The sequence below is a fragment of the Electrona antarctica genome (genome assembly GCF_951216825.1).
Source record: "Electrona antarctica genome assembly, chromosome: 8".
Taxonomy (NCBI): domain Eukaryota; kingdom Metazoa; phylum Chordata; class Actinopteri; order Myctophiformes; family Myctophidae; genus Electrona; species Electrona antarctica.
In genome coordinates, this window is record NC_136789.1 from 24,183,862 (window position 1) to 24,211,841 (window position 27,980).

The 27,980-nt window shown below is 42.3% G+C and overlaps 1 protein-coding gene across 9 annotated transcripts; it reads left to right on the forward strand.

Annotated features, from left to right (window-relative positions):
- Positions 1–283: 283 nt before the first annotated feature.
- On the forward strand, positions 284–27,896 carry macroh2a1 (macroH2A.1 histone). Of its 9 annotated transcripts, none has more exons than XM_079508877.1 (10): positions 284–405; positions 5,253–5,453; positions 7,305–7,411; positions 8,804–8,995; positions 9,546–9,653; positions 14,643–14,663; positions 15,833–15,923; positions 18,541–18,630; positions 24,700–24,874; positions 25,923–27,896. In XM_079508877.1, exons 1-10 carry the CDS (start codon positions 375–377, stop codon positions 26,086–26,088), a joined length of 1,182 nt encoding a protein of 393 aa, XP_079365003.1. In that variant the 5' UTR covers positions 284–374; the 3' UTR covers positions 26,089–27,896. The 9 variants fall into 9 exon arrangements, with proteins under 9 accessions (XP_079365003.1, XP_079365002.1, XP_079365004.1 ...); XM_079508876.1 differs by having other exon boundaries at positions 324–405; positions 5,250–5,453; XM_079508878.1 differs by having other exon boundaries at positions 324–405; positions 5,250–5,453; positions 9,549–9,653.
- The last annotated feature ends 84 nt before the right edge of the window (positions 27,897–27,980 follow it).

The window sequence follows — 27,980 nt, forward strand, 5'->3', positions numbered from 1 at the left end:
AAAAAAATACTACTCTGTGTCTCATAGGAGGGCTGTGGGCAGTTCAGAAACCCGTCCACCATCATCATCATCAATGGGGAATCCAAGCTAATAGAAACTGCAGGCTTTCTATTCCCGAAAAGTTGCAATGTGAAAATTGAAGCCATCTACCGGTAAATTATCAGGGTCACAGCCTGTGCACTGCAGGTGTGGGACTCCAGACTTGATTGGTCGGTGAATGCGCTGATGAGTGGGTGTGAATAAGCAGATTGGCAGGGAGGGACCAAGTAGCACATGGGAGGAGTAAATCAATAAGCACAAGTGCAAACACTCTTGAGAGAACCAGAAAATCAGAAATCCTCACAGTGACAGCAAACTAGTAGGCTTATATAATAATGGGTGTTGTACCAAGTATTCTTATAACAGGTATGTTTGGGTAAATAATTTACACCTAATTGAATCAGATCATCAGGATGTCAAACAAATGAATTAATTAATTAATGACTAAGTCTGTTGATTTCCACTGTGAGGGACAGATTTGGTGTGTTTATCTGATTCGATAAAGGCTGTGAGTGAGTCTGGGTAAAGATCATCGACATACTCATAGAACAGGATTTTTCCATCCAAGTCTGCTATTTGCATAGAACCAAATTACACATGGCAACAGCGCGCTCACTCGCTTCAATGTTTAGCTCGCTGTGGATTGTGGGAGTTGACACTGTTGGTTGCCCAGGCTTGTTACCGGGGATTGACAGACGAGCACCAGTGTTCCGTCAGGATAGGATGCATCGTTGAAACACGCTTGTCATGTTCCTCAGTGTAAGCTTTTCACTTCCGGTCGGTGGACTTCACAATAAGCGTTCAGTTGATTAATAATGTTGCAGATAACATTATGCAACGACAAAGCATGGTGCTTGGCCAATGTTTCTCGTAAACGCTTTGTTAATTCAAAGTCCTCGCCCAAGCAGAAGCAGTGAACTTGGAGGGGACTCAGTGTGAAGGAGGCATTGAGGCCCTTAGCCAGGCGGGGTCCACCATGGGGAAGGGCCAGTGCCACCTGCTGCAATGGCGTTCCTGGGTCACATGCCCAGCAGAGAAGGGTCGCCACTCGCCACTGCACTGAACCAGTCGATCACTGTAGTGTAAATCAGTGGTTCCCAAAGTGGGGTCCGACCGTCCGGGGACCCCCAGGGGTCCTTAAGAGACTGGACTGAGACAAAAATTCGGCATGGACATTTTTGTCGAATTTGGCCCAGACTGGCCCACCACAACCAGCGCGTAGATATTCTACTGACTTTTCGCGTCGAGGCCCATACAAATACTTGAAATAGAAGCCACATCACCACATTCACAGTACAACATAAATGATACACAACCAACGGACAACTAATTTAACATTTGGCCCAGACTGGCCCACCACTGCACTGCCCAGTCACTGTAGTGTAAATCAGTGGTTCCCAAAGTAGGGTCCGACCGTCCGGGCACCCCCAGGGGTCCTTTAGGGAGTTCCAACTTCCAGGGGGTCCCCAGCTAAATTATAGCTTGGAACCAACTGGAACCATTTGGTTCCATTTTGTACACTCTCAGAGTTACAGTAAATTAACATTGATTTTACAATATAAATTGGCGTCCCAGAGATAGAAATTCCATTAAATGGGGGGGTCCGTAGCCTAATGTATGTGGGGGTTCTTGAAATTAAACGGGTTGACATGAAGAAGTTTGTAAATGACGGTCCGGTGCCACGGAACCTGGGGGAACTGCAGTTTTTGGGACGCCTAATCCATCAACATAACATAGCCTACAGTCACAGTCAACACAATAATAAAAAATACACATTTTTCCAGGACAATTTAGAAAGAAACCAGTGTACAGAGCATTCCACATTTTGGTGCAGTGTTCATCTTCATCTACTACGTGTACGTACGTCTATTTACGTGTTCGTCTACTCAAATGTCTACTGGGATTAGACGAATATTACTTTTCACCAGTCTTTTAACAAGCATGTTTTTGTTTTGTTTTTGCAAATAATAAAGGTATTATGCACCACATGTGCAGATGATTGTTCTTACAATGTAACCATTTAAACATTTACAATGCATGATTGGTGATAGAAAAAAAAGTTGTGTGTTTATGATCTTTATTGGACCTGTACAAGGACGATCATACTCTGACTCAACTCATACCCAGTAGGCCTATACTCTTATTTTGAAGTTCGCCAACCGGACATCGCAAGCTCATGTAGGTGCTACTTTACGAGCGTGTTGTTAGGATAATTTAACCTGACGGAACACTGATCAGAAGACCGTGTAGACATATTGCCGTGCCGTACATACATTCCCGTAAGTAATTCACAGGGTCGGGTGGTTAAACGTCGTGTCGGGGGGGTTTGCGCACCGTTGCGCCAGGTCCACTCTCCCGTGTAAACGTTGTCATTTCGGGATTTCCTTGCATGCTGGGCCGAGGTGGAGTGTTGAGAGGGAACGAGTGTCGGGGCAGCTGGCTGCCACTGACATTTCGTGTGTTATTAATTTTTGCCCTTTCCCCCCCCCGGATATTTCCCTCTCCAAAATATTCACTGTGTTATGGGCTGATGTAGCCTACTTGGTTTAATTGGGGGCGTTCGACAGTTTCACTTGGAACGGAATAGAATTAATGGTGCAATCCCATAATATTGTAAATATGTGTACACGTGATCTGGTGTGGACTCTTGACACGCGGAAATCTCTCGCTTGCCAGCGTCAATTTATTCTGCTCCATCGCGCGATGTTGTCGGCGCTTGCCAAAAATAACTGATCTACAAGCTATGCTATGGACCTATGGTTGTTGTTGTCTTGCCTGCTATATGTTATTTTTGGCAAGCGTCACTATTGTAGGATACTACTGTAACCCCCACCTACTGCTACTGTACACCTGTCCAGATGTTGCAGGGAGGAATTTTTCTCCCAATGACTATTTCATGGTCGTAAAAGAAATAAAGAAATTGGTGGTTTTCTAGGTGGAAAAAAGAAAATATCGTTTAAATTGCTGCAGTACGACTGACAATACGGTTTAGAAAATGTGATATTTTGCAATTAACACTAGCCAACTCTAGGCTAAATGATTATAATTTATTAAACAAATATTGCTTTTGCCTTATTCTTCAAGGCCTAGAAAGATTTTAATTATTTTAAAGGACCACTTCACCACTTCACCACTTTTAAACCTATCTTCATATAATAGGTCCTCACTAATAATCATGATAAAATGGCAATTTTCTTTCCTACTCAATTTGTGTCTCATAGGAGGGCTGTGGGCAGTTCAGAAACCCGTCCACCAGTGACATGATCGTTAGGCAGATTTCTTTTTAAACAAGATTTTTTTTAATTTTTACAAAAATTTTAGATTTTTATTATCGTGAGAACGATGGCTTCCATTTTCGCGTTGCACCTTTTCAGGAATAGAAAGCCTGCAGTTTCTATTAGCTTGGATTCCCCATCGATGATGTCACTGGTGGACGGGTTTCTGAACTGCCCACAGCCCTCCTATGAGACACAGACCGAGTAGAAACATTTTTGTGATATTTTATCAACATTAGTGAGGACCAATTATATAAGACAGGTTGAAAAGTGGTGAAGTGGTCCTTTAAGGTTTAACTGAAACAATTATCAGTATCATGTATCATCAAAATGTCTAATCAGATTTGAAATGTCTGGGTGAAGTTTAGTCTTAGGTTAAGACATTGGACAGTCCCAGGCCAGTCTTAAGTTAAAACATTGGACAGTCCCAGGCCAGCATGGTCACATGAGCTTCCTGGGGCAGTCTCTGACAGGGGTAATGCCTAGCTGTGTCCCCGTTTTTCCTACCCGATTTCTCCCCAGTGAGGGGTGGGAGGGCGAGAGCCCTGTATGCAGATTCAAACGCACTGCCTTAGTTACTACAGCAAACAACCTTTACAATAGTTTTAGTTGCCTTAGGTTCAAGATTCATAACTAGATTAGAGAATCAGAAGGTCCCTGGATTGATCGGCAGCTTCATGTTGCCTGGTTAAGTGCCCATGAGCAAGGCATTCAAGGTGGTTGCACACCGGCCGCGTTTTTCGGAAAACCGATGGAGAAACGCCGCTATAAATCCGAATTCGCATCCGATTCGCGCCCGGTGTGTGGAGACCTTTAACCTCCAACTGCTCCCCTGTGAGCTCACTCTGAGCAAGCTGCTGCTGGTTCAATTCAGAGAAGTAATTTCCCCGAGTCGGGAATGACACATAAATCCTGGTTTGTCTACTGATTGTGAACTTGCTCCTGCCCTGGGTGTTCCTTTCTAACACTAGCCTATCTGGTGGATTTTATGGCTAGAAACAATGAACTTTGATTTTACATGTTTGTCAGACCACCAGGCCACATAACCATTCAAAAGTCGTTTTTCATGTTTGACCAAATCAATTGGTAGTGGCCAGGCGTGTATTTACAATAGAGGCAGGGCAGGCAGCTGCCTCCCCAACTCCCTTTAAAAAACACTGACTGAGAAAAAAATAGAGGAAACAATGTGAAAAGGGTGGAATTTATTCCTCAGCCTAGTAGGAAAGTGTGTGAAAAATCTCACGTAAATTGCACCTAAATTGCTCATGATTTGAGGCTTTTTGTTCAAAACGGGCCAATCCTGCAAACTTTGGAAGCCAATGTTAGCCAATTAGGATGGAATATGAAATATCGGACAGATCCGTCTTGAGCACATGACTATAGGGATACTGTGTAGCAATGACATGTGCAGGATTTTTAAACTGGAGGAGTAATATAAAAAAATGTGTTTTACAAAAGTCTGCCTCTTGGTGGTGCTATAAAAGGCAGATGTGAAAAATGCAGGGGGGGGTCTGTGGGTAGTGTCACCCCGCAGGCGCTTTAAAGTGTAATGGTTTTCTTGTCATTATGATGATGATAAAGCAGTTATCAAAATCAGCAATCAAATAAAAGAACTCACAATAACGTATACCGGTGTATATGCTAAAATATATAAAGTGCAGTGAGAAATAAAATGGCAAGAGAATCAAACGATACAATCTAAAATTGAGTGATTTTAAAAGAAGACCCTGATTTGGCAGGCCTGTGTGTTGCACGTTGTCCACGTTGTCCTCCTGGGTGTCCCAGCAGACCCTGTGTGTTGCACGTTGTCCACGTTGTCCTCCTGGGTGTCCCAGCAGACCCTGTGTGTTGCACGTTGTCCACGTTGTCCTCCTGGGTGTCCCAGCAGACCCTGTGTGTTGCACGTTGTCCACGTTGTCCTCCTGGGTGTCCCAGCAGACCCTGCCGCTGTTGGTGCCGTCAGCACAATGTCCAGCCGAGGAGGAAAGAAGAAGTCAACTAAGACCTCCAGGTCCACCAAGGCGGGGGTCATCTTCCCTGTGGGACGGATGCTCCGTTACATCAAGAGGGGCCTGCCCAAGTATCGCATCGGAGTGGGGGCACCTGTCTACATGGCCGCCGTCCTCGAATACCTCACCGGTGAGCTATGTATATATTTTTTTCTTGTAGGAAAACGGGGAGCTTGGTTTTGTTACCTCAGCAAGGCAGACAAGCGCGCAGTCCGAGTTGGCAAGTCGTGGTTGACGGAATCGTTTGTCTCGTTAAGCAAACGACTTTAAACAAGCGCTCCCCCTGTCTCAGCCAATCACTTGCGAATCTCAGCCAATTATTGCCACCGGTGAGGGGGCTGGGCTGTGATCGGATTTAACCTCGCGTCACCAGGCTTCCCACCTCGGAGGAAAGCCTGGTCTGTGTGATCCGGTCGGGAGCGGATGATATCGTTACGTCATGTTGTAGTCATTGTTTTGTAGTCATCAGGCCGGAACCCTCAATCTGGAACTTCTTTCCCTCAAACCGGAAGATTAATAGTTACCTTTCCAATAAAAGCGTGACTCATTCTCTCGTAGCCTGAGCTCTTCCGGTTTGAGTGAAAGGAAGTTCCAGATTGAGGGTTCCAGCCTGATGACTACCAGTAAGACGCTGTTACTGTAAGATACTGTTACTGCACGCATCCGCCTGGGTGACAGCAGACTGCTAGGCGAGCGCTGGCGCTTTGGCATGGGGGGTCAGATCAACATATGGAATGAATTCTGTACTGGCCATATATGGAGTGATCAGGGTTTGATGTGATCAGATCAACATCGGAATGTCAGAACAGGTCAGCTCCATATATGGAGATCTAAGGGGGGCAGTGTCTTGAGTGTACAGGGTTTGATGAGGGCCCAGGTAGGGCTGGGCCTTAATTTTCGGGCCCGTTGAGAACTCTAGTTTTCGCCGGCTGCTGGCCGTGGCTGCACTAATAACTTTGGGGCCGGCCCGTCTAGAGTTTAAATGGACAGGTATCAGTCAAAAGGGAGACATCGAAGAGGAAGGATGGATGGGGAAGGATCAACATATGGAAAGTCAGAACAGGTCAGCTCCATATATGGAGATCTAAGGGTTTGAGGTCAGATGTACAGTTGCTGGCCAATATTGATGAAATCAGGGATCTCCATATATGGGCCTTCCCATATATGGGCTTAATATTGATGACATCAGAGATCTCCATCCCTGATGATGTCACGTGAGCATGTCACGAGGCAAGACCATATATGGTCATGCCAAACGACTGACTGACTGGAAATGCACGATTTCATAGTAAATGTGACCTGCGGTCCAGCAAAACGATGACTACAACATGGCGTCACGTAACGCTATCATCCGCTCCCGACCGGATCATAAACCCGAAAAGGAATGCTGCCCAGGCTAGATCGGATTTAGTACCGCAGTCCTGGCGTCACCCGTTCATCCCCTGGGTCACGGAAGTGATTTTTCTGTGGTGAATAACATTGGGTTATCTTAGAATTGTCTCGCATAAGAATTGAAAAAAATAATTGACAAAAATAAATGAACTGTCCCGGCGATATTGTCAGGGAGGCTCTGTATCGTTTACGACAGTCAGTCACTCATATCATATTTGATACAGTCTGTTTCTGGTGGAAATTTTACTAATTCAGTGCCAGTAACATTAGCGCTTTCTCACCTTTTAGCTAATGCTTAATTTCCATATGAGTCAAACAGCCATGCTAATTTTGTTTATTTTTGGAATACAGTAAAGTTCTTATTTGACGCAATATTAAACAAGTCTATGGGAATTCTGAATGGGGGTAAAAAACGTGACCCAGCTAGTATGCCTAAATCATGTCAGCTCTGGTTCTCTGTTGAATTTCATTTTCAAAATGAGATTTCCACTTTTCCACAATTTCCCAAATGTTTCACAATAGCCTATTTTGTACTATCAATGTTTTGCTGATATCACCTCTGTGGTATCTGTGTTGTTGTTTGCTATAGCTGAGATCCTGGAGTTGGCGGGTAACGCAGCAAGGGACAACAAGAAGGGTCGAGTCACCCCCCGACACATCCTGCTGGCAATCGCCAACGACGAGGAGCTCAATCAGGTTCATTGTTTCACCAAATGAATCCAATCCAATCCAATCCAATGCACTTTATTTATATAGCACGTTTCACAACTCAGGGTTTACAAAGTGCTGTACAGGTAAATAAAAACAAATGCACTATAGCTACCACACAGAACAACAACAGCGAGAAAACAAAGTACAAACAGTAAAAACAACTCACACATCACAAAAAACAGAAAAGCAACAGCATCACAGAGAGACAAAACATATACAAGGACCGAAGGAACTCAAGTGGGGTTAAAAGCCAAGGTATAGAGGTGGGTCTTAATGTGAGATTTCAAAGTCTCGATGGAAGGAGCCAATTTGACGTGGGATGGGAGTGCGTTCAATGAAACGACTGCCAGTAACTTTTGTAAGTGTGTGCATACGTGTTTGTGCTCCAATTACTGGGAATACTATGGTATGATTGATCAATAACTTTGCTTTACATACATTTATTCAAAATGCAGTACTTCCTTCCTGCATCTGCAAGTTATTTTCAAAATGTAAAGAAACCAGACAAAATCATTTAGTACATGCTGCAGTAAATCAAAAGATTGTCTGAACATCCAGACGTCTTAATTATGTATTGATTCGTCCGATTAAGAGCCTAAATCTAAATAAGATGCTGTTGTTTAGTGTGCATTTATGCTCACTATTGTACCAGTCCATCTGTGTACACATCCTTGCTATTTCTTTGACACGGGACACAAGCAATTTTAAAGCAATTTTCTCTCCCTCCTAAGCACTGTCATTTGTATTCTGTATAATATATCAGTGTTAAGTTAACAACGTTTCAAGTTTTCTTTGTCATTCTATAATTGCAGAGCAATAGGGTGCAACAGTTACTCAAACAAATCCATTTAATAGAAATAATGACTACCATTATTTCCACGTTCTTTGGTAGTATTGACTGTAGCTGAACAGAAACAACCATGGAGGCAATCAGAGGATGGAATTGCACCTGCTCCACATCTTGAGTACAATGAAATGTTTCTTAATTACTTGAATGCCAACTTACTGTATATGACTTTCATATAAGACAGTTACAGAAAATATACTCAATACCATGTCATATCAATACCATACTCTATACTAGGCCCACTAGCTCCCTTCCCAAATCTCTTTACTGAAAATAGACAATTTACAAGTGTCACACGGTCACGTGTTGTGAGCTTCTAGATCTGCAATTTGCAGACTTTTCTCCCCAGAACAGGATGTATATGGTTAGGCATTTAATGGCTCAGAGTTAATGGATGGGTTAGAGTTAATAGAACGGCTCATGTCATGTGTCTCCATGGTGACCTGTGGGTAATCCAATGACTGACCACCACGGTATATCGGTGCAATCTAGTGCCACTGACTGACATGTGCCCTGTCTGTTTCTCTCAGTTGCTGAAGGGGGTGACCATTGCAGCGGGCGGCGTCCTGCCCAACATCCACCCTGAGCTGCTGGCGAAGAAGAGGAGTGCCAAGGGCAAGCTGGAGACGCCCGTCTCACCGGCTCCCGAGAAGAAACCCAAGACAGCCAAGAAGCCAGTGACAAAGAAGCTAAGTGGAAAGAAGACAGGAGGAAGGGCAAAGGTACACAGAGTGACTGGAAATATTAGGCACTGCTTTTTTAAAGGTTTTCTTGTTCGGAAATGCCATTTCTGATGACATGTTGCATTCCAAAATATGCTCTGGCTCTAGCACCCTGCAGCATACATTTCTGAGTGCTCCTTCCCCATTAGACAAACTCTGCAATGACGGCAGCGCTGCAAGAGGTGTCGCCAAAGAAGGACAGACTGAAATGAAGTCTCAGCATGACTTTAAGTGGGGGGAGGGGTAGAGTTCTCTACCAATGTTGAAAGGTTGCATCTTAAAAAATGATGTAATGTGGGAAGGTCTGTGATGTCTGAATAAAACCGAGTTGATGTGTAGGCCTGTCATAATTATTACATAATTGCATGATGATCACAATTAATAATCATAAATTATCATAGTTATTTTGCAGAATTGCTAGAACCGTTACCGTTTCCATGTTTAAACATTTCTGATACATATGTTCCATTCAATGCGAAAAAATACATTGTTATTTATTGATTGATACAATTTTATGATGGTGACAACCTCATGGATGTGTTCCTTTCAGAAGCAGGGTGAGGTGAGCAAAGCGGCGTCGGCTGACAGCACCACAGAGGGCACTCCAGGAGATGGCTTCACCGTGCTCTCCAGCAAGAGTCTCTTCCTGGGACAAAAGGTATGTGTCCTTGTCCTCTTTCAATGTAGCACTTTCATTAGCACTAGATGCTAGTAGACTGGTCTGTGCTACCTATTTAGGGCTGGGCAATTAACGGAGAAATGTTATCGAAACCAACATTTTGACCTTTCACCGACTTAATCTTGATAATCAAGTTTTTATTTATTTATTTATGTCTGAATACAAAAAAGGTCTTTAAAATGTTGACATAGTATTGCTTATAGCTACTTTAATGAATTGATTTTGAATAATCGACTAGTCTGATGAAATACTTAAGCCCTATAACTATAATATATTGTACAATGGTGGCGGGCAAAAATACGTGATCTACAATCTCACGATGCATCATATCACGATGTGTTGAGAGTTTGTAGATCTGATATCTTTACTATTTATGAAATGTATTACTAATTTTTTTTTTTTTTTAAATAATTCATTAAATCGATTTGTTCCTTAACTGTAACAATGAGTGCCACCTGGTGGACGAAAGTGATGGTGCTTGCGTGCCACCGGATCAGAATCCGTTTTAATATTCCATCTTGAATGCTAAATTATTAGCGTTAATGCTAGCAAACTAAAATAGGCCAATCCTTGCTCTAGAAAACGCCAATGTTCCAATTGCGATCACCGGAAAATCACAAATGACCTCCGAACATCTGCAATTTGTTCAAAACCAAGGACAACGGCGTAGATTCTCAGAAAAGAGCGTGCAAAGTCTGCGGCTAATTCAGAAGCTAATGGCTATGTAGAAACGGAAGCAGTGCTGCCGAGGCCTTAGCAAGCCTCCGTAGCAACCGGAGCGATTCCAAAGATGAAACTCAGCAGGGCTTTCTTATAGCGATATCAAACACCTTAAGACGAGCCTGCTCGTCATGAGCGCCCCGCATAATTCATTTATAGGACGAGTATACCCATCCTTGGGATCCAATGTGTTAACTGTTGCACCCGTTATATTTACAGGACAGGCCTAACAATGACATTAAAATACAGGAAATGAAACTATGAGACGGTTAAAAACAATTAGCCTACTTAATTTCATGAATTAAGCAAGTGATAATGCACGACAAGGTGTTTGAGGCAGGCATGAGGAACTTGGTAGTGGGATATGGACTTTCCTATTATTTTCCATTATGGGAACACTTCATTGTGCATTATCACACTTATACTGTACCCAATATATATATTTCAAAAAGAGAGATAAACCTTCCAAGGAAGGGACTGCACACTCCAGGGAACAAAGACGGACAACTTACTGCATCATCAACGTATTTATTAGCACGATGCGTTTCACCGTGAGCTTCGTCAGCTATAGCACCTGACATAGTTCCCTGGAGTGTGCAGTCCCTTCCTTGGAAAGTCTAGGCCTGTGATTTTATTCAATCACTATAAGTAATGCAGTTTACTGTATTTTTAACCAGGAACTACAGTACAAGGAGAAATTTGATGGAGTATTTGTCTTACTCTGGTCTATTTATCAATAGAAACTGTCAACAAGACAATATAGGTTTTCAATTTTGGGCTTGTAATTATTTGAATGTAGCCTCATATTGATTTTTCATTAATTTCCATTTCCCTGGGGTACATAAACACCAGAGTGTAATCGTTTAACACACAACACATCAAAACGAGTTCTATTTATCCAGAAGATCTTGGATCTTGGTCATGGCCAAGAGAAATAAAGATCACATAGCCTATGTATGAAAGGAACTGTACAAGTTCAGCTGGCTGCAACACCAAAGAATGCTATGGCTGGCAACGTGTATATGCACCTCCTTGCTTTGCCGCTGCTGTTAAAACAATCGCGCTTTGTGCTTTTCTTTTTTCTTGTGAGCTCACTTGCTGCTTACTGTATGTCACACGCTAGCAGGCTAATTAATCCAGGCTGCTGCAATAGAACAAGGACAAAACTTTGGGGGTAAATCAGGAGCTGATGTCACCCACAGCCATTCCACCTAGTAGTCTGAGTAGTTTATCTTTACTGATTTTGCGTTTAACATTAACTCTGACGTCCCTATTCAGGGTATGTTATTTTAGTTCTAAGAAATAACCTAGGCTTATGTGCTTAATTTATACATGTCGTGTGCCGGTGTTGCGCAGTGAAAATAGCCATTCTACAAGCTCACAACACATCACAGAGCAATGCACTGTGAGCTTGTAGATTGTCTTATTTTCTGTGTATGACGTTATTGACGTGTCAGGCTTAAGTGGTTAATGCATGGTGACACACACTACTATTGTTGGATTCCCCACACAGCTTGTAGCAATGATTGCCACCCGCTGCCTCCCCCCATCAATAAATAAAATACCCACATTTTTGGAAGGATTCTCATACAAATGCATCACATGCTACAGGATTTGAAATCAGATTCATAGCCATTGTTATGAAATTATTTCAACCTCCTACATTGTACCTTTCTAGATGGACATACTGTGGATTGAAACAGCATATTTGGTATGCTCCATTGACCCATTATAGACAATTATTACAAGACTCAACAAATTACATATATTATGCATTTTAAACGGAACAGACTAAAAGGCAGCATTAAGTCAATTGTATTTTAAAAAGTGATTATTATACAATATGTAGATCATTTTGGATGGACTCCAATATGCTCCCTTGCCATATAAAGGGCACACCGAGGATACTTGACTAGGTAGCTAATCAGAGATCGCTGGAGTTGCTAAAAATCAATCCAAGATAATGAATCAGATGAACGCTAATTAACTCTCCCAATTAGCAAAATAAGCCAGCTATAAATATAGCTGTCTATCTTGACATTTTACAGTCTAGTAATTATAATGAGCTACACCAGTCCTTGCTTGGGTTTGCTCTTGCGCTGTATTAACCCATTCAGGCCTGACGTCGAAATTTAAAAAAAAAAGTTTTCTAAATCATGACAATTTTCTGAAAGATTTGATGCACATTTTAACGATTTAAAAAAAATAGCAGACCTACAAGTTCATAGCGCGCCACTCGGTGGCGCGCTATGAGCTTGTAGATCTGCTATTTTTCAATAGCTAAATTACAACATAATGTATGTAACCACCAAAAGGGGTTCCTGCTCAAAATGGGTTATTCTGCCTCAATTCAAATGCACCTCATTATTCTGCTCTGCCGTTCCCACTGGGCAATTCTTAATCGAGTCTCAAATTCAACCTCTGCGGTAGCTCAATAAATGATTTGTTTCAACTTGAAGGGATAATGAATGATTCATGAATGTGGAAGCCTGCAATACTAACAGACTCTAATACATTCCCCTGGAAATTCTTCTGTCATTAAAGGGATACTTTGACAATTTGAGATTTAGTTGCCTCTTCATCTTCCCTCACATTCAGCACTATTCACTTCATTCTGAAACATGTTCTTCGTACCAGACCCGAGGGGGGGGTGGGTCAATATGGGTCCATGTTGTTTACTGTCTTGACTGGCTGGCTGGCTGGGTGAGTCACTGACTGGCCATGATTGAAACATTGCATGCATGCACGAGTGAGTTATCTGTTCCCTACTGGGGCCAGTCGTAATGGCATTTCCTAGGCCTCTGACATTTGTTTCCGTTTCCGAATGAACCGTTGAACGTTTGTTCTCATGTATGTTAGGCCTATTAAGGCTGTGGTATTCTCGTATTGATACTCTTATTAATGCGCTCGTCTGCTGGTCACTGGTGCACCGTGAGGTGGCTGCACTGGCGAGGGCTCAGAGTCAACTCGGATTTACTTTCTATTACTACAGTAGCTCATTTTGCACTTTTGGACGCAGCCAGTTCTGCTAGGACATGTTCAGTCCCTACTTGAAAATAAGCTTGACGAGGCGCTGCATGCACAGATTAAACACCAACAGGACATAATAGGTACTGCAGTGTTCTGGCTTTTTCTGAGCTATGACTGAAGCCAAGCAGGCCCAACTCTCACTCTGGCAAGTGCAAGTGTAGAAAAGGGTCAATGAGCATTCTGGTTCTCCTTGGGGATTTCAGCTCAGTCCTCCTCACAGCTGTTACGTCTCGCCACAGGCTGACGAATCTCTAGGCCTGGACGAGCTGTATGGACTGGAGAACTCTCACTGAACTGCATGCCCACTGCACAACTGTTATGGAAAACACATAGTTGGTGTCTCACAGTTTGTCTTATAATGCAATTTAAATGGGGCCTGGGTCATGGGTGTCCTGGCCGACTTGGAAGGATTAATCATAATTCACCAACACGGCATAACCCCACTGGCATGTAACCAGGTCTAGTCTTTCCCATTATTGTTTTTGAATGGCTCGCTGGCACTGTTAGCGTTCATGTTTGGAAACGAGAGGCGTAGATCGATGATCAGAATACATTGACAGGAATGCGTTGCTGTTGGTACAGAGACATATTTAGTATGACTCTGGGATGCCAGAGGATACACTGCTTAGTCTACTGGAGACATTGTGGGTTTAAATCAGCGGAACATTGGTGAAAATGGGAACTAGGAACCAATTTCATAACGCCTGTGAAGTGTCTGTCCCAGCTGTCCATCACAGTGCTCAAGTCTTCCATCTTTAGGAACGTGCTCAAGTCTTCCATCTTTAGGAACGTGCTCAAGTCTTCCATCTTTAGGAACGTGCTCAAGTCTTCCATCTTTAGGAACGTGCTCAAGTGCAAGCCTGGCTCAGGGAGTAGGACGTCCCTACCATGCAGAGTCCACTTTGGACTGGCAGTCCATAGAAAATACTATACAAACACAGACCATACAATTAGACATGCGTATCACTTAAACAAAATGCATTCAACATTCAGTCACTATGTGCATTCAGGCAAGGTGAATATCACTGGCCCAAAGAGTCAAAGTATCCCTATCCTAAGATGATGGTGTGTGGGTGTGTGAATCTTTTCTAATGGCTTTGCCTCCTCCTCTCCTTCCCTCCTTCTCCTTGACCTCTCCCTCCTCCTCGTATGGCATGCGTCCTCTTCCTCCTCCCTCACTGGTCCTCCTCTTGCGCTGACCCCCTACCCCTTCCGCAGCTCAACCTCATCCACAGCGAGGTCAGTAACATGGCTGGCTTTGATGTGGAGGGGGTCATCAACCCCACCAATGCTGAACTTGAGCTTAAAGATGATCTAGGTGAGGCTCCCCAACACAGCCCTTCCTGTCTCCCTGCTGGCAAAAATAAATCCTTGAAACAACTCCTGTGATGTCAAAACACTCAATTGGATGCAAAGTACCAATTAATCACTAATGGGTGATTTAAGGAAAATATTGATTATGAATTATGTCTCCAATTCTTAAGTCTCTTAATCACAGTTAATGTTTCCCTGTGGAAAAAATGTATTCGTTGGGATTCGTTCAAGGATTTTATTAAATGTCTTCAGAGCTGTTGCTTTGCTCATTTAGCCTGTTGTAGATGTTTTAAGATACTTGCCAAGTTGCCACATCCTCTAGTACTTGGAGGTAAAAATGTCAGCCTCATTGCATTATATATCAGTTATATGCTTACATTGCAGTAATGTAAGGAGATGTTGGTGTTGAGACGTTGGAGCCTTGGAACAAGTCACCACTTAAATTTGGGTGCTTGGCATGGCTTCAACAGAAAACCCTGCATGCAGATTTGTCGAGTGCAGCCTTGCTGTGTGTGCAGGCACAATTTGTATCCGAGACGCATCATTGATCTCTGCTTACCAATACATCCGGTGACATCTAAATTAAATGAACTGACTAGAACGGGAGAAAACGGTAGATAACAAACCTACACCTCCTGCTTTGAAACCCAGTTGTCATAACATTCCAATCAGAAGACCTTAAACGGGTCTTCTTTTTCATTAGTTCTGTAATTTATTTTTCAAATCCAAATGGTTTCTGTCCAGTTCTAGCCCCCACATTGAATTTAGATGTCACGACACGTATCGGTAGATAAAGATCTCAGAAATGTCTGGCCACACGAGCAAGTGCCAAGAACTTTTTTTGGGCTATGTGATCCTATCCCTTGGAATAACCGTTGACAAGACCATGTTCCTAGTCGCCTGAGTGTTGTGATGTCAACAGCCAATAATGAATGATCACATTTCTTTAATTCCTGTTTTTGTAACGCCCTTTCAGTTACAGTGTATATATATTTTATTTATTTGGTCATCTTCTTGCCCCTTGTCACTCGCTGTGTTTTGACCACCATGTCGTTGCCTGTTGTTGTTGTTCTTGTTGCTGTCGTCATCTGTAGTTGCAAGTTGTGCAAGCTGACATTTCCATCGTCAAGAGCGACGCTGTCGTTCACCCGACCAACTCCTCCCTCTATACAGGTGGTCAAGTAGGTAATGGAACCATCGCCAGCTCCGATACCACGGCTGCTTGTGCACTGCTCTCACTCCGTCTCTCTATCTCTCACCTACTCTCCCCTTACCCGTCTCTAAATGTTCCTGGTAGCTTGCACTGCAGTCGGTGAACAAAATGTTCACACAGCATTTTATGTCTAAGACACCTACAGTAGACTACAGTCTACACACTCTACAAGTTTGAGTCCATCAACAAAAGTGGCCATTGGTCCCGACACTCTTGTGTTCCTTCCTTCCCTTGCAGTGGGCACGTCACACAGCAAAATTAATCGAAACATTTTTTATCAACAAAGTGCTTGTAGCAGGTTCTGGTACAATCATGGTATTAAATATCCAGCTGTCGTTTCTAGGGCAGGATTGAGCAGAAATGGAACGAGACATTAGTTGTGCTACATGTGCACATTTATTACAGTACAAGCTAAACTAAGTAATTCATGTCATGCACAGAGTTTCTGTTAACGTCACTGTCAAATTCAGTGAATCATGCCGTTTGTTCCTGTTGACTGCAGGGTGGGTTATTTGGGGTCTCGCTCGTTTGTTTTGCAATCTAATGCTTAATTTATACTATAGTCCGTCATACGATGGTGTCACGCGTCTAATATAGCAGATCTGCAAGCTCATAACATGTCGCAGCGCAAAGCGCCGTGATCTTGTAGATCTGCAGTTTTTGGCAGGTGACACTGGCGATGAAGTATAAATCAGGCTTAACCTTACTTGAGTGATGTCTGCTGTCAGCTAATACTATATTCTTTCTCAAGATATCAAATTCCGCAGGGTTCATCAGAGGACATGTTGCATCTACTGTAGAAGTTTGTTTGAGTTAACGCAGCCAATTAAAGCACAAGCCGATTTTGTTTATCTGAATGAATTAGCTCTGTCACTCTGCTGTGGTGAAGAACAGGTTTTTACTGACGTTGCTCGTGTGTCTGTTCAGCGGTGTTGCCAGAACATTCAGATGTGGTTCGTGTGGATGCCGTCACTTCCCTTCCCTTTTGGGTTTCAGTTCCATAAATATCAACTTTAAAGGAACATTTGATCAAGCCAGTCCTAAATCTACTATTGGTGTGAGCCTGTGAAATCTGGGTACATTGTTTGTTATATTCATGATCACATTTTGAAGAGTTAGATTGCTGTCGTATGAAAACGTACTGTAAATATTTTGTATAAATCATACATCCAATTGTTACAACTTAATACACATTGTAACAGGTGTGTTTCACTCACAATGCTTACAAAGAACTTGACAATCAAAATATTTGGAAGGCTCAGATTTAGTTCACATTCACACACATGTGGTGTCCTTATGTGTAAAGCTCTATTAATCAATTTGACATGGAGGGTATCTTCAATTAATGACATACACACATCAATAGCACGCTAATATAGAAACAACTCTGTGATCGCGGGGTGTGACTGTATGTAATTAGAGGCGATGCAAAAGTTGATGTTGAACTTCTTTGGTAGAACCTTGGGTTGTACTGTACAGCTCCAGGATCATGATATTAATCCTGATATTAATCCAAATGCTGTCCATCATGTTCATCTGTTGCCGCCGTGCTCTGTGGTCGAGGAACCAGAAGTAGCCATTCCATTTCCATCCATTATAATTGCATGGTGAAAGACGTCTAAAAATCACACTTTTAGAACATGAATGATGCAAACCAAATGGATATATATATATTTTTTAATATATATATATATATATATTACTGGTACATACACAATTGTGAGAGTGTAATATTCATACAGTAATACCTATAGAACCTATAGTTCTCTATTCCAGTATAGTGTGAGTGATAACACCAGTAGGTGAAGTCTAGTTCTCTATTCCAGTATAGTGTGTGATAACACCAGTAGGTGAAGTCTATTCCAGTATAGTGTGAGTGATGTTTGTGTGAATGTATAATACTGTCTGTCGATCGATCGATCAACACACAATTTAGACATAATCATGCCCAGGTGGTTTCTGTATGATTCAAGGCTCTACCAAAGTTCACCACTGACCATAAGGATCGCAGAGTCATCCAAATGTACTGTAGATATCAACTGTACCCCTGTCTTTGCTGTATGGGAGGTACAGTATGATGGCAGAAGCAGAATTCAAAGGGGCAAGAGGAAGTGACCGCATTTTGTGTGCGTCCCATAGTTATAAAGCATAGAGGGAGGACCGGAGCGACCGCAGCCCCACCCCACTGCTATTTATTTCAATAGAAGTTGCTCAGTGGCGTTTTGAAGCATCCGGAAGACTGCCGGAAGTACCGTTATAACTCCATAGCTCGAGTAGCCCGGACCTAAAATCTGAGGTCCGGGATGACGCACGTTACGCACATGACGACGTCACTGAACGTCCGTCCACCTCCATGAATGTGCTGGAGTTCCACTTTTCGCCAGTAGGTATAGTGGCAGCTTCAACGTTGGATAGCCTTACTGGGGGCTTGGTGCGTGCGTGCGTGCGTGCGTGCGTGCGTGCGTGCGTGCGTGCGTGTGGCCTTCCTGCTTCTCCCATCCATGTGCATGGACATCGCTGCTCTCCCCGGCGGTCTGTTTGCAGTATAATGGACGCACACTGAGCCCAGACCTCTCTCACGGCCCACAGGTGCTGCTCTGGAGAAGAAGGGAGGGAAGGAGTTTGTTGAAGCCGTCCTGGAGCTGAAGAAGAAAAATGGCCCTCTAGAGGTAGCTGGTGGTAAGTGCATGTAGCAGAATATTTTTATCCTCGATATTACATTGCTCAGCCAATATGCCCATATCGCTATATGGGATGCTCAGCCAATCAAATCATCGCTATATGGGATGCTCAGCCAATCAAATCATCGCTATATGTGATGCTCAGCCAATCAAATCCTCGCTAGCTGGGCAAAAAATAAACCACTTGAAACCTTGGATATGAACCCATGTGAGATAGTTTGGATGCTCTCAGAGCCATAGAGTAAGACAGAGTTACGCAAACTCTGTTCACTTCATGGGGACAGTCCAATGGCGGCTCTTCTACATCTATTGGTTTGTCCCTATTTGAAGGCTTCAAATGGGGACAACCGGAAGTTTACTTAGATGGCTCTGATAGTGCACCTTTCATTCATCGGCCTCAGTACAGCATGTACCGAGCAGAGAGATGAACATTTTCAAGATGGCAAACGTGACATGGCGTGTGCACATGTTGAAACCTGGTGGCCTGTTTTGTGTATATATATACAGTACACGGTTGCACTAGTTAGACTGAACGCCCTCCAGTGGTAATGCCACAGTATTCCATAAAACACACAGAACATCATTACATTACACATCACAATTACTGTATGGATAATCTGCACTCCTGCCAGTTCCTGTGGTGTGGACATGTAACACACACACACACACACACACACACACACACACACACACACACACACACACACACACACTTCCATCGTCCCTGTCGCTTTCAGCTATTCTTGACCTTCACTTATTCTTACTCACTTTCCCTCGTTATCCTTCTGTCTCACATACTTAAGCACACATCACACCTTCATCTTTCCTTCTTCTGTGTCTCACTCTCTCTCACTCACACACATAATACACATGCGTAGTCTGTTCATACGCTCTCACACACGCCGCCAAGTTAGCACGCCGTCCTAATCCGGGTTCTGCTTGAGGAGATCATGAGTAGATTACCAGGTGACTGAACCCCAAGCCAGCAGAGACTGACAGGGATTTCTGGGGGATCTGGGTCGGTTTTCGGAGTCAGAAATTGTTCTGCCTGCTGTAGTCCAACGGTACTGGGCCAGACCCTGCTGTAGCCCAACGGTACTGGGCCAGACCCTACTGTAGCCCAACGGTACTGGGCCAGACCCTGCTGTAGCCCAACGGTACTGGGCCAGACCCTGCTGTAGCCCAATGGTACTGGGCCAGACCCTGCTGTAGCCCAACGGTACTGGGCCAGACCCTACTGTAGCCCAACGGTACTGGGCCAGACCCTGCTGTAGCCCAATGGTACTGGGCCAGACCCTGCTGTAGCCCAATGGTACTGGGCCAGACCCTGCTGTAGCCCAACGGTACTGGGCCACACCCGCTTCGAAACAATGGTACTGGGCCAAACCCGCTTCTAAACAAATGTCGAATAAATTCCCAAAATACTTAAGTGAAGGGGGCGGGAAAAGAAGTTGATCACTACCCTCGCTCACAATGCCTGTCATTTTAAGTTACTGAGTTGTGGTTCACATTTTTAACCATTTGAAACGGGAAAGGATCTGCGGCTATTTAGAAATAGCAGATATACAAGCTCACCGCGTGTCACTTTGTGCCACGCTGTGACTAAAGTACTAATTTAGAAGGCATTTGTAGAATCGGCCTCGGGTTTTAATGGATTAACACTGAGTTCAAATCTCCCAGAAAGCTACCTGTAAAATAAAAAGCTCAAAGGATGTAATAAGAAAGCTACCCGTAGAATAAAATAAAAAGGTCAAAGGATGTAATAATAAACTATTAAACTGTAAAAACAAATAAATATCAAGGATAATCGAGAGGTAAAAAAGGAAGTTACAAAAAGCCCTATGAAAAAGCATTAACATACTGTAAAAGTACGATTTCAGGTGACTAGCCCCCCAGGTAATGAGGCGAGTTTTGTGAACAGCCAAACAAGAGGGACAAACAAGAGTTGTAACTAGGAACCTGGCCTTGTAAGGCTTGAAAAGGCTTCAGTAAAATCAGTTCTGAAACTCACGGTTGTACACTTTTACATGACCTCGTGGGCAGTGTGTCCACTATATTAAAACCTAATTTATATTGATTGTTGAAGACAATCTCAAATATCGACAAAGGTAGTACTTGATTTATGCCACTGCATGCAAGCTTCTTGTTTTTAACACCATGCATGTGCATGTGTCTACGGAAGCTAAATATCCCCAAATATTATAATACTGCACCACTTATCTCTCCGCTTCTGAGGTGACATCAAGTCCTCTTAAAATTAATTCCATCTACTTATAATGAATAGCTAGCTCAGGCAGTACGGAGTGCATAACTGAAGAACTACAGGTTAATATAGAGCTAAACATACAAGCAGACAGATGTCAAAATGTGCCATTCATTTCTTTAATTCATTTTATTTACAAAATGCATCAATTTCACACACGAGACGGGCAATGGGCAACGTTAAATAATTCTCAAGTTACAAAATGAAAGGAGACGAGACAATGAGAACGATGTCAAATACACAGTGGGCCAAAATAAAGAAATCGGTCGAGGTCGAGGGCCGGACTGTGTTTCAACACACGGGCACCGCATTCATGAGGACGTCCCAGGCAAACAGCAAAAAAGTAAATGCATTTAAAACTGAAAATGCATTATTATTAAGCTCAGTTTCCTGTTCTATGATCCTCACCAAGCACTGCTTTCATAGTATGTGATATGTGCCAATGCACTCGCAGTGCATTGTGGGACTTGTAGTATTATGGTGGTCCGTGCAATATACCAGAGGGCCAGTTCTAATACTAATTAAATATCATCCCGCGGGCCAAAGATAATTCACTCACGGGCCTGATTTGGCCCCCGGGCCTTGAGTTTGACATAATATGTCAAATATATATTATATATATTATATTTATAGGAATAACAACCCAGGGTCAAGACTCGAGTTAACACTAGGAAAAAAATGACCCATCGTGTACAACATCCAGGCCCTTTGCCCCTGTCCAAAGGTTTGTGTTTGGAGGGGGGGGGGGCGTCCATATAACATATAGTACCGTTGTAAATTATTAATATATTGGAGATGAAACATTGAAAAGTGGTTCTAAAACTTAAACTGAATATAGGTTCATTCAAGGGTATATACAATACACCAGAAATGTTCCCCTAATGTTCCACACAAACACCACTTCACCACAGGCACCATTCATAACTTATTCTTTACTCACACTGGTGTTCCTTTGTTCACATTCTATATTATTTGCACACCAACCCTTTTTACACACGTTTCCTCTTCTGTCAAGTTCAACTTTACAGGCAATCATGAAAATACAATCATCGTCATCAATCCACTTTCCTCACAAGAAGATCACACAGACAGTCTAACTGGCACTCACTCTCATGCCTTAGGTCTCTCTGTGCCATCTGGAAATCAGCTTGTCCCCGACTTTGACTCTGTAATTCGGTCCGATCCTGTCACACGCTAGCGGTGTGGCCTAATGAAGTATGACTACAGTGCTTTCTCACTTCACAGCGTCAAGGGCTTTAGCTGAGTTACAGTGTCTTATAGCCGGCTGTTTGAAGGCAGACAAACCTAGATGTTTGAACCGGCACAGAGCTCCACTGTTTCTCAATTACATCCAGGCTCCAAGATCATGATGAGTCTCTTCTCTTCTCTTCTCTTCTCTTCTCTTCTCTTCTCTTCTCTTCTCTTCTCTTCTCTTCTCTTCTCTTCTCACATAGTCCTACTTTTAAGATTTCTGTCTGTCCTCCGCCTTTACAGTATCTTTCTTCTCCTTTAATCTCAATTCTTCTCTCCTTACACTCCTCTCCTCGTGGCTTCACTCCAACTCGTCTGCAGAAGTGATTTCCCCAGCCCACCTCTGTCTAATACCCTGGTCTCAACAGCATTAAGCTCTCCAATTTTTTGTCTTTCTTTCATTGCACAAAGAAAACTGTTCTTTCAACATGTTGGACTCTCCCGGTAGACCGCTTGGCTCTTAAGTTGTGTTAAAACGTGTACAGACAGCGACTCAGGAGGTAGAGTGGCCGTCTGGGAACTGAAAGGTCCCCGATTTAACCGAAAGGTCCCCGATTTGATCCTCGGTTCGTCCTGGATTTGTGGTTAAGTGTCCTTGAGCAAGACACTAAAACCCTACATGCTCTTGATGAGCAGGTTGGTGCCTTGTGGAATTTCAGAAGTTTGTGAAGCATATAAACATATACATACAGTAGCCCCTTTCTGACTGTATATGTACAGCAGCGTTCATGCTCACTCTGCTTACTATGATTCCCACTCTGGGTAAGTGCTAAATGCCTTAATTGGGCATTCATTTATTTTGCTTAGACTTTGGCGAAAACGTCATCTTAGAGAATTTGGCAGATTTTCGCAGATTTTTAATTCCCCTCTAACCATCTACCACCTAATGTAGCTCTCCCTTTCCCTTCATTCCCTTCATTTTACCTCGTGTTTATTTCTCCACTTCCTCTTCTCCCAGTCTGTCCTTCTTTTCTCACCTCCTTTTATTCTGCCGTTTCTCATTTTTAATTCTGTCTTCTTTCTCTTTTCAACTGCACTCAACTGCACTCTGACTTAATTAATTATAGCAATTAATTTAACTCTGGTATGCTTTATGGGTGCCAAAGTTAGATAGACGGCACTGAAGCCTTCAGTTATGCGTCACAATCTCCCAGAAAGAATGTCTGCTACAACTGTGTTAACGCTGCTGTTTTGCTACTGCCTTTTACTTAATGTCATCTGCACTATCTTATTCTTAATTGTATCCAAACATCCTTTTATAATGTCTTAATTGTATCCAAACATCCTTTTATAATGTTTTAATGCTCAGTGTCGTAATGTCTTAATGCTTAACCCTTTGAATCCTAACGGTTCCTATTGTGGGGTGAACATCTGCAGCATAGCCGATCTGTAAGCTCCAAACTGGTACTGTTGTGACCTTGTAGATCAGAGGTTCCCAAAGTGGGGTCCGGGGAGTTCCAGGCGGTCCCCCAGCTATGATGGATAGTTAGGAACCAAATGGACACACTGAGTTAAATTAACATTGATTTTACAATATAAATTGGGGTCCCAGAGATAGAAATTCCATTCAAAAAATCATATTCATAGCATAATGTTAAGCGGGTTGAGAATCACTCAAAAATCTTCCCGTTACCCCGTATGGGGGTCTCTGGCATATATTTTCAAATGGGGGGTCCGCGGGCTAATAAATGTCAATTTGGGGGTCCTTGGCACGAAAATGTTTGGGAACCACTGTTGTAGATATTTAGTTTAGAGCAAAAACAGGACCTAGTAGTAAAACCGGGATGTCATTTTATATTTTAGCTATAGCACATTAGTCTAGTAGCCAGCCCATAGAGCCCCATTGTGAACCCGGACATGTTGAGTACACCAACGTTTTATGTTATAAATGTTTAGTATGGGTCCCCAGCATGTGGAAACTGCCGGATGCTAACTTGCATATGTTGACCAATTTTCATAATTGGCATAATCTGTGACCATACCATTAACAACCTATAGAATATTTCATCATGCTTTATGTAGCATGTGACATGTCAAACTAGGGGGTTTTCATGATGCTGAATCCATTCCAAGCATTAGTTTTGCAAAAAAAAACACTCATTGGTCATAAAATGGCCATGCCCATTATTGTGCTGACACATCACATTGTGGTGACGGCAATGTCCGTTTTTAACCCAATGGGTGATCTTTTTGCAAAACGAATGCTTTGAATGGATTCGGCATCATGAAAACCCCCTAGTACCTTCTATAGGTTGTTAATGGTATGGTCACATATTATGCCAATTATGAAAATTGCTCAACATACTGTATGCAAGTTAGCATCCGGCAGTTTCCACATGATGGGGACCCATACTAAACATTTATAACATAAAACGTTGGTGTACTCAACATGTCCGGGTTCACATTCTGGCTACTAGACTACATTGGCTGGCTATAAAAAAAAATAGCACATATACGAGCTTGTAGATCTGCTATTTATTTTAAATTGTGAAAATGTGTACAAATTCTTGAATATATATATCATATTCAAAGCTTTGCTATGTCATCCCTCAGCTGTGCTGTCCGGTGGCTTCGGTCTACCTGCTAAGTACGTCATCCACTGCAACAGTCCAGGTTGGGGCTCTGACAAGTGTGAAGATCTACTGGACAAAACGGTGAAGAACTGCTTGGCACTGGCTGACGAGAAGAAGCTCAAGTCAGTGGCCTTCCCGTCAATTGGCAGCGGGAGGTAGGAAGAAAACGCACACGCACACACACACACACACACACACACACACACACACACACACTCGGAGTAGTAGGATTATATTGAAGGAAAGTATTGAATTGCATTATGTAATTGCATATGTTGCCATGCTAATTATCAAACTGCCTGCTGCAACTCTTGATGAAAAGAAATTGGTGACATCTGTGTGAGTGGATACTTCTGGAACAGTTTTGATGAGAGAAAAAAATAGCTAGAGTAAGTTGTTATTCCACAGATGACATTACGTACTTATATTCAAGCTATCTGGTAGCTTTGTTTGTTTTGTTTGTTTAGTGCTGGTCATGTTACCACTATTTAGTGAATGGTATGCTATATAGTACATACTGTACCAATGGTTTTAAACCTTTTTGTGCCCAAGCAACAACAATGAACAAGTCCACTTACCCTGGGTAAACAAAGAACTTTGCTTTGCTTTGCTTAGCTGGATCATTTCTGGGGGGAAAACCCCAATAATTGAAAATATTTGCTTATAATTATTTTTCAATCGTAATCTATCAGTGTGATTAAGTGTTGCTCCTTTATCAGTCATTCTCAACCAGTGGTGCAGGGACCACCAATGGTCCTTGAGGGGGTTTCAGGTGGTCCCCAGTTAAGAGTTGGTAGAGTTGGTAACAAATTCAACCCTTATAACGGGTCCATTTGATTTAATTTTACACTCTAAAGAGTTAAATTATTGTTAAACAAAATGTAATACTTAATTTACAAGACGTCTACACAATTATAGAATGTAGAAGAATTGTTATTTTGATCCAATGTGTGCCTGTTATCTTTGCTAATGGTACCACATCAATACAGCATGGAATTGTGGACAAAGTCTTATCCAACGATGAACATATTCTTTAGTTTTGGGTCTGCGAGGCTAAATCTCTGGTCCGTGGCTCAAATACCAAATAAATAATGGGTCTTGATGTGAAAACGGCTGAAAACCACTGATTTACGTCTATCAGTTAGACTAACTGTTGCATCCTTTAGATGCAGATCATATGACGTGGTGCCTGTTGTTTTGTAGAAACGGCTTCCCCAAGCAGACCGCTGCACAGCTCATCCTGAAGGCCATCTCTACCTACTTCGTGGCCACCATGTCTTCCACCATCAAGACGGTGTACTTTGTGCTGTTCGACAGTGAAAGCATAGGGATCTATGTGCAGGAAATGGCCAAGCTGGAATCGAGCTAAAGTAACTTCTGCTGTTGCCCTCCTGTTCACTCCCAAATACCCCCTCGTCTTCTTGTCACGGGCGTGGGGGAATTTTCCATTTTAGTTTTCTTAGGTTTTTTGTTTTGTTTTGCCAAAAAATGGGAACGATATTTATGAGTGTTTTTCTTTTTAAGAAGATGAAGAAAAAAAGAGGCCTGGGATATTGATTTGCATTATGTTTTGTATTTCTCCTATAATCTTGTCTGGATTTATTTTCCTCTGTGGTGTTTAATGTACTGTAGAAATGCACTGCTGTTCCCGCAGATTTCATGCAAACGGCGTTCCACAACAGAGTTCACGTGAGGTGGCTAACTTTTAAAGTTTATGTATAAACTTTTAAAATGCAGCGACTCCCAACTTGTGGGTCCGAAGGAAGGATATTGCAAGTCGGCCCTCAAATAATCGGCAAAACACTAAGACTTCATTGATAACATAACATTAATAATAATATAAATAATAATGTAAACAAACACAATAAGTTATGGTATTTTATTTTCTTTAAACTAGAAGGAATGCGAGCACAAACTCCACGCATAAAAACAAATTATCAAAAACCTGCTGAGTGCACGGCTCCAAAAGTATATCATGTAAAGAACGATAGCCAGCAGTTCTGTCTATTCATTCAGGAACTTTTTGTTAAGTTTTACATTTTATTAATCAAGCAGGCATCATGACAAAGCCTTCTTCAGCGTAATCATACTGTAAGTGATACAATTCAGCTGTGTCATGACTCGGCGGAACAGAACGCGAGTGCTGGCTATCATTCCTTACAATACATGGTTCTTTTCTTTAAAATCTTGAAAAATTACTTTTCAGAACTTAGAAGATTTTCAAGTGGGCCTTGATTTAAAAAAGAGAAAAAAGTTGGGAACCGTTCTAATGTTTTAGTTTAGTGTGTCATACTGTACGTGAAGATACTGTAGCTAGTCCTTGGTTACAAGGCTTCGGAAGAAGATACTGTAGCTAGTCCTTGGTTACAAGGCTTCGGAAGAAGGCCAAACATGAATACGGGTTCATGCATGTGACAAGCGGTATATAAGCTGTAACTATCATCTTTTCTTTTGAACTCAAAAAATGCAAAAAGAATTCTGTTTTACTTAACAGTGTACATTCTAGTTATCAGTTCTTGCTTTATTGGAACATCTCTCGTGTTGATGGTGCTGTATATGAAAAGGTTTGCCGTTTGACGATGCTGTATAATTGAAAGACTGATTTATGCCTGGTTGCACAGTGTGCCTCGCACGGAAAATAGCCAATCTACAAGCTCACAATGCGTCACGCTGATGCACACTGTGAGCTTGTTGATCGTCCGTTTTCTGTGCGAGACACTGGCATGCAGCGAAGTTTAAATCAGGCGTAAGGTTTGTGGTCATTGGGAGACGGGCATGGAAGGAATGATGGAACGGACTTAGTTTTCGTGCTGCGTCTTGTGAAATCGGTTTATGTTGCATTTGTGTGTTGCAGAAACCTTGAATATTCCAAACTAATCTTTTTAGAAATAAGGGAAAAAAAAGAAATTATATGATTATTGAGACCCTTGTATATAAATTACTATATTGGTCTTGGTCTGAGAAATATAGAATATTTTCTACTCCTGTTAGCAATTAACACAAAGATTCAAATTGGAGACGAGGTTTTTGCAGGACAAAATTGTTTAAATTGTGTGTTGCTATTATAGATGGAGTACTTGTGAAACTTATCGTAATATATTTGGACTGTAACATAGAAATTTTATTTAATATTTTACTTTATTACAAGGCACTGGTATTGTACTGTAGAAGGGGGGGGGGAAACGAAATTAGTGAGGTTGTTTTTTGTTGAGCCATAAAGAAATGCCATTGCATTTGTTTTGTTGAAGTGGGAGTTATCTT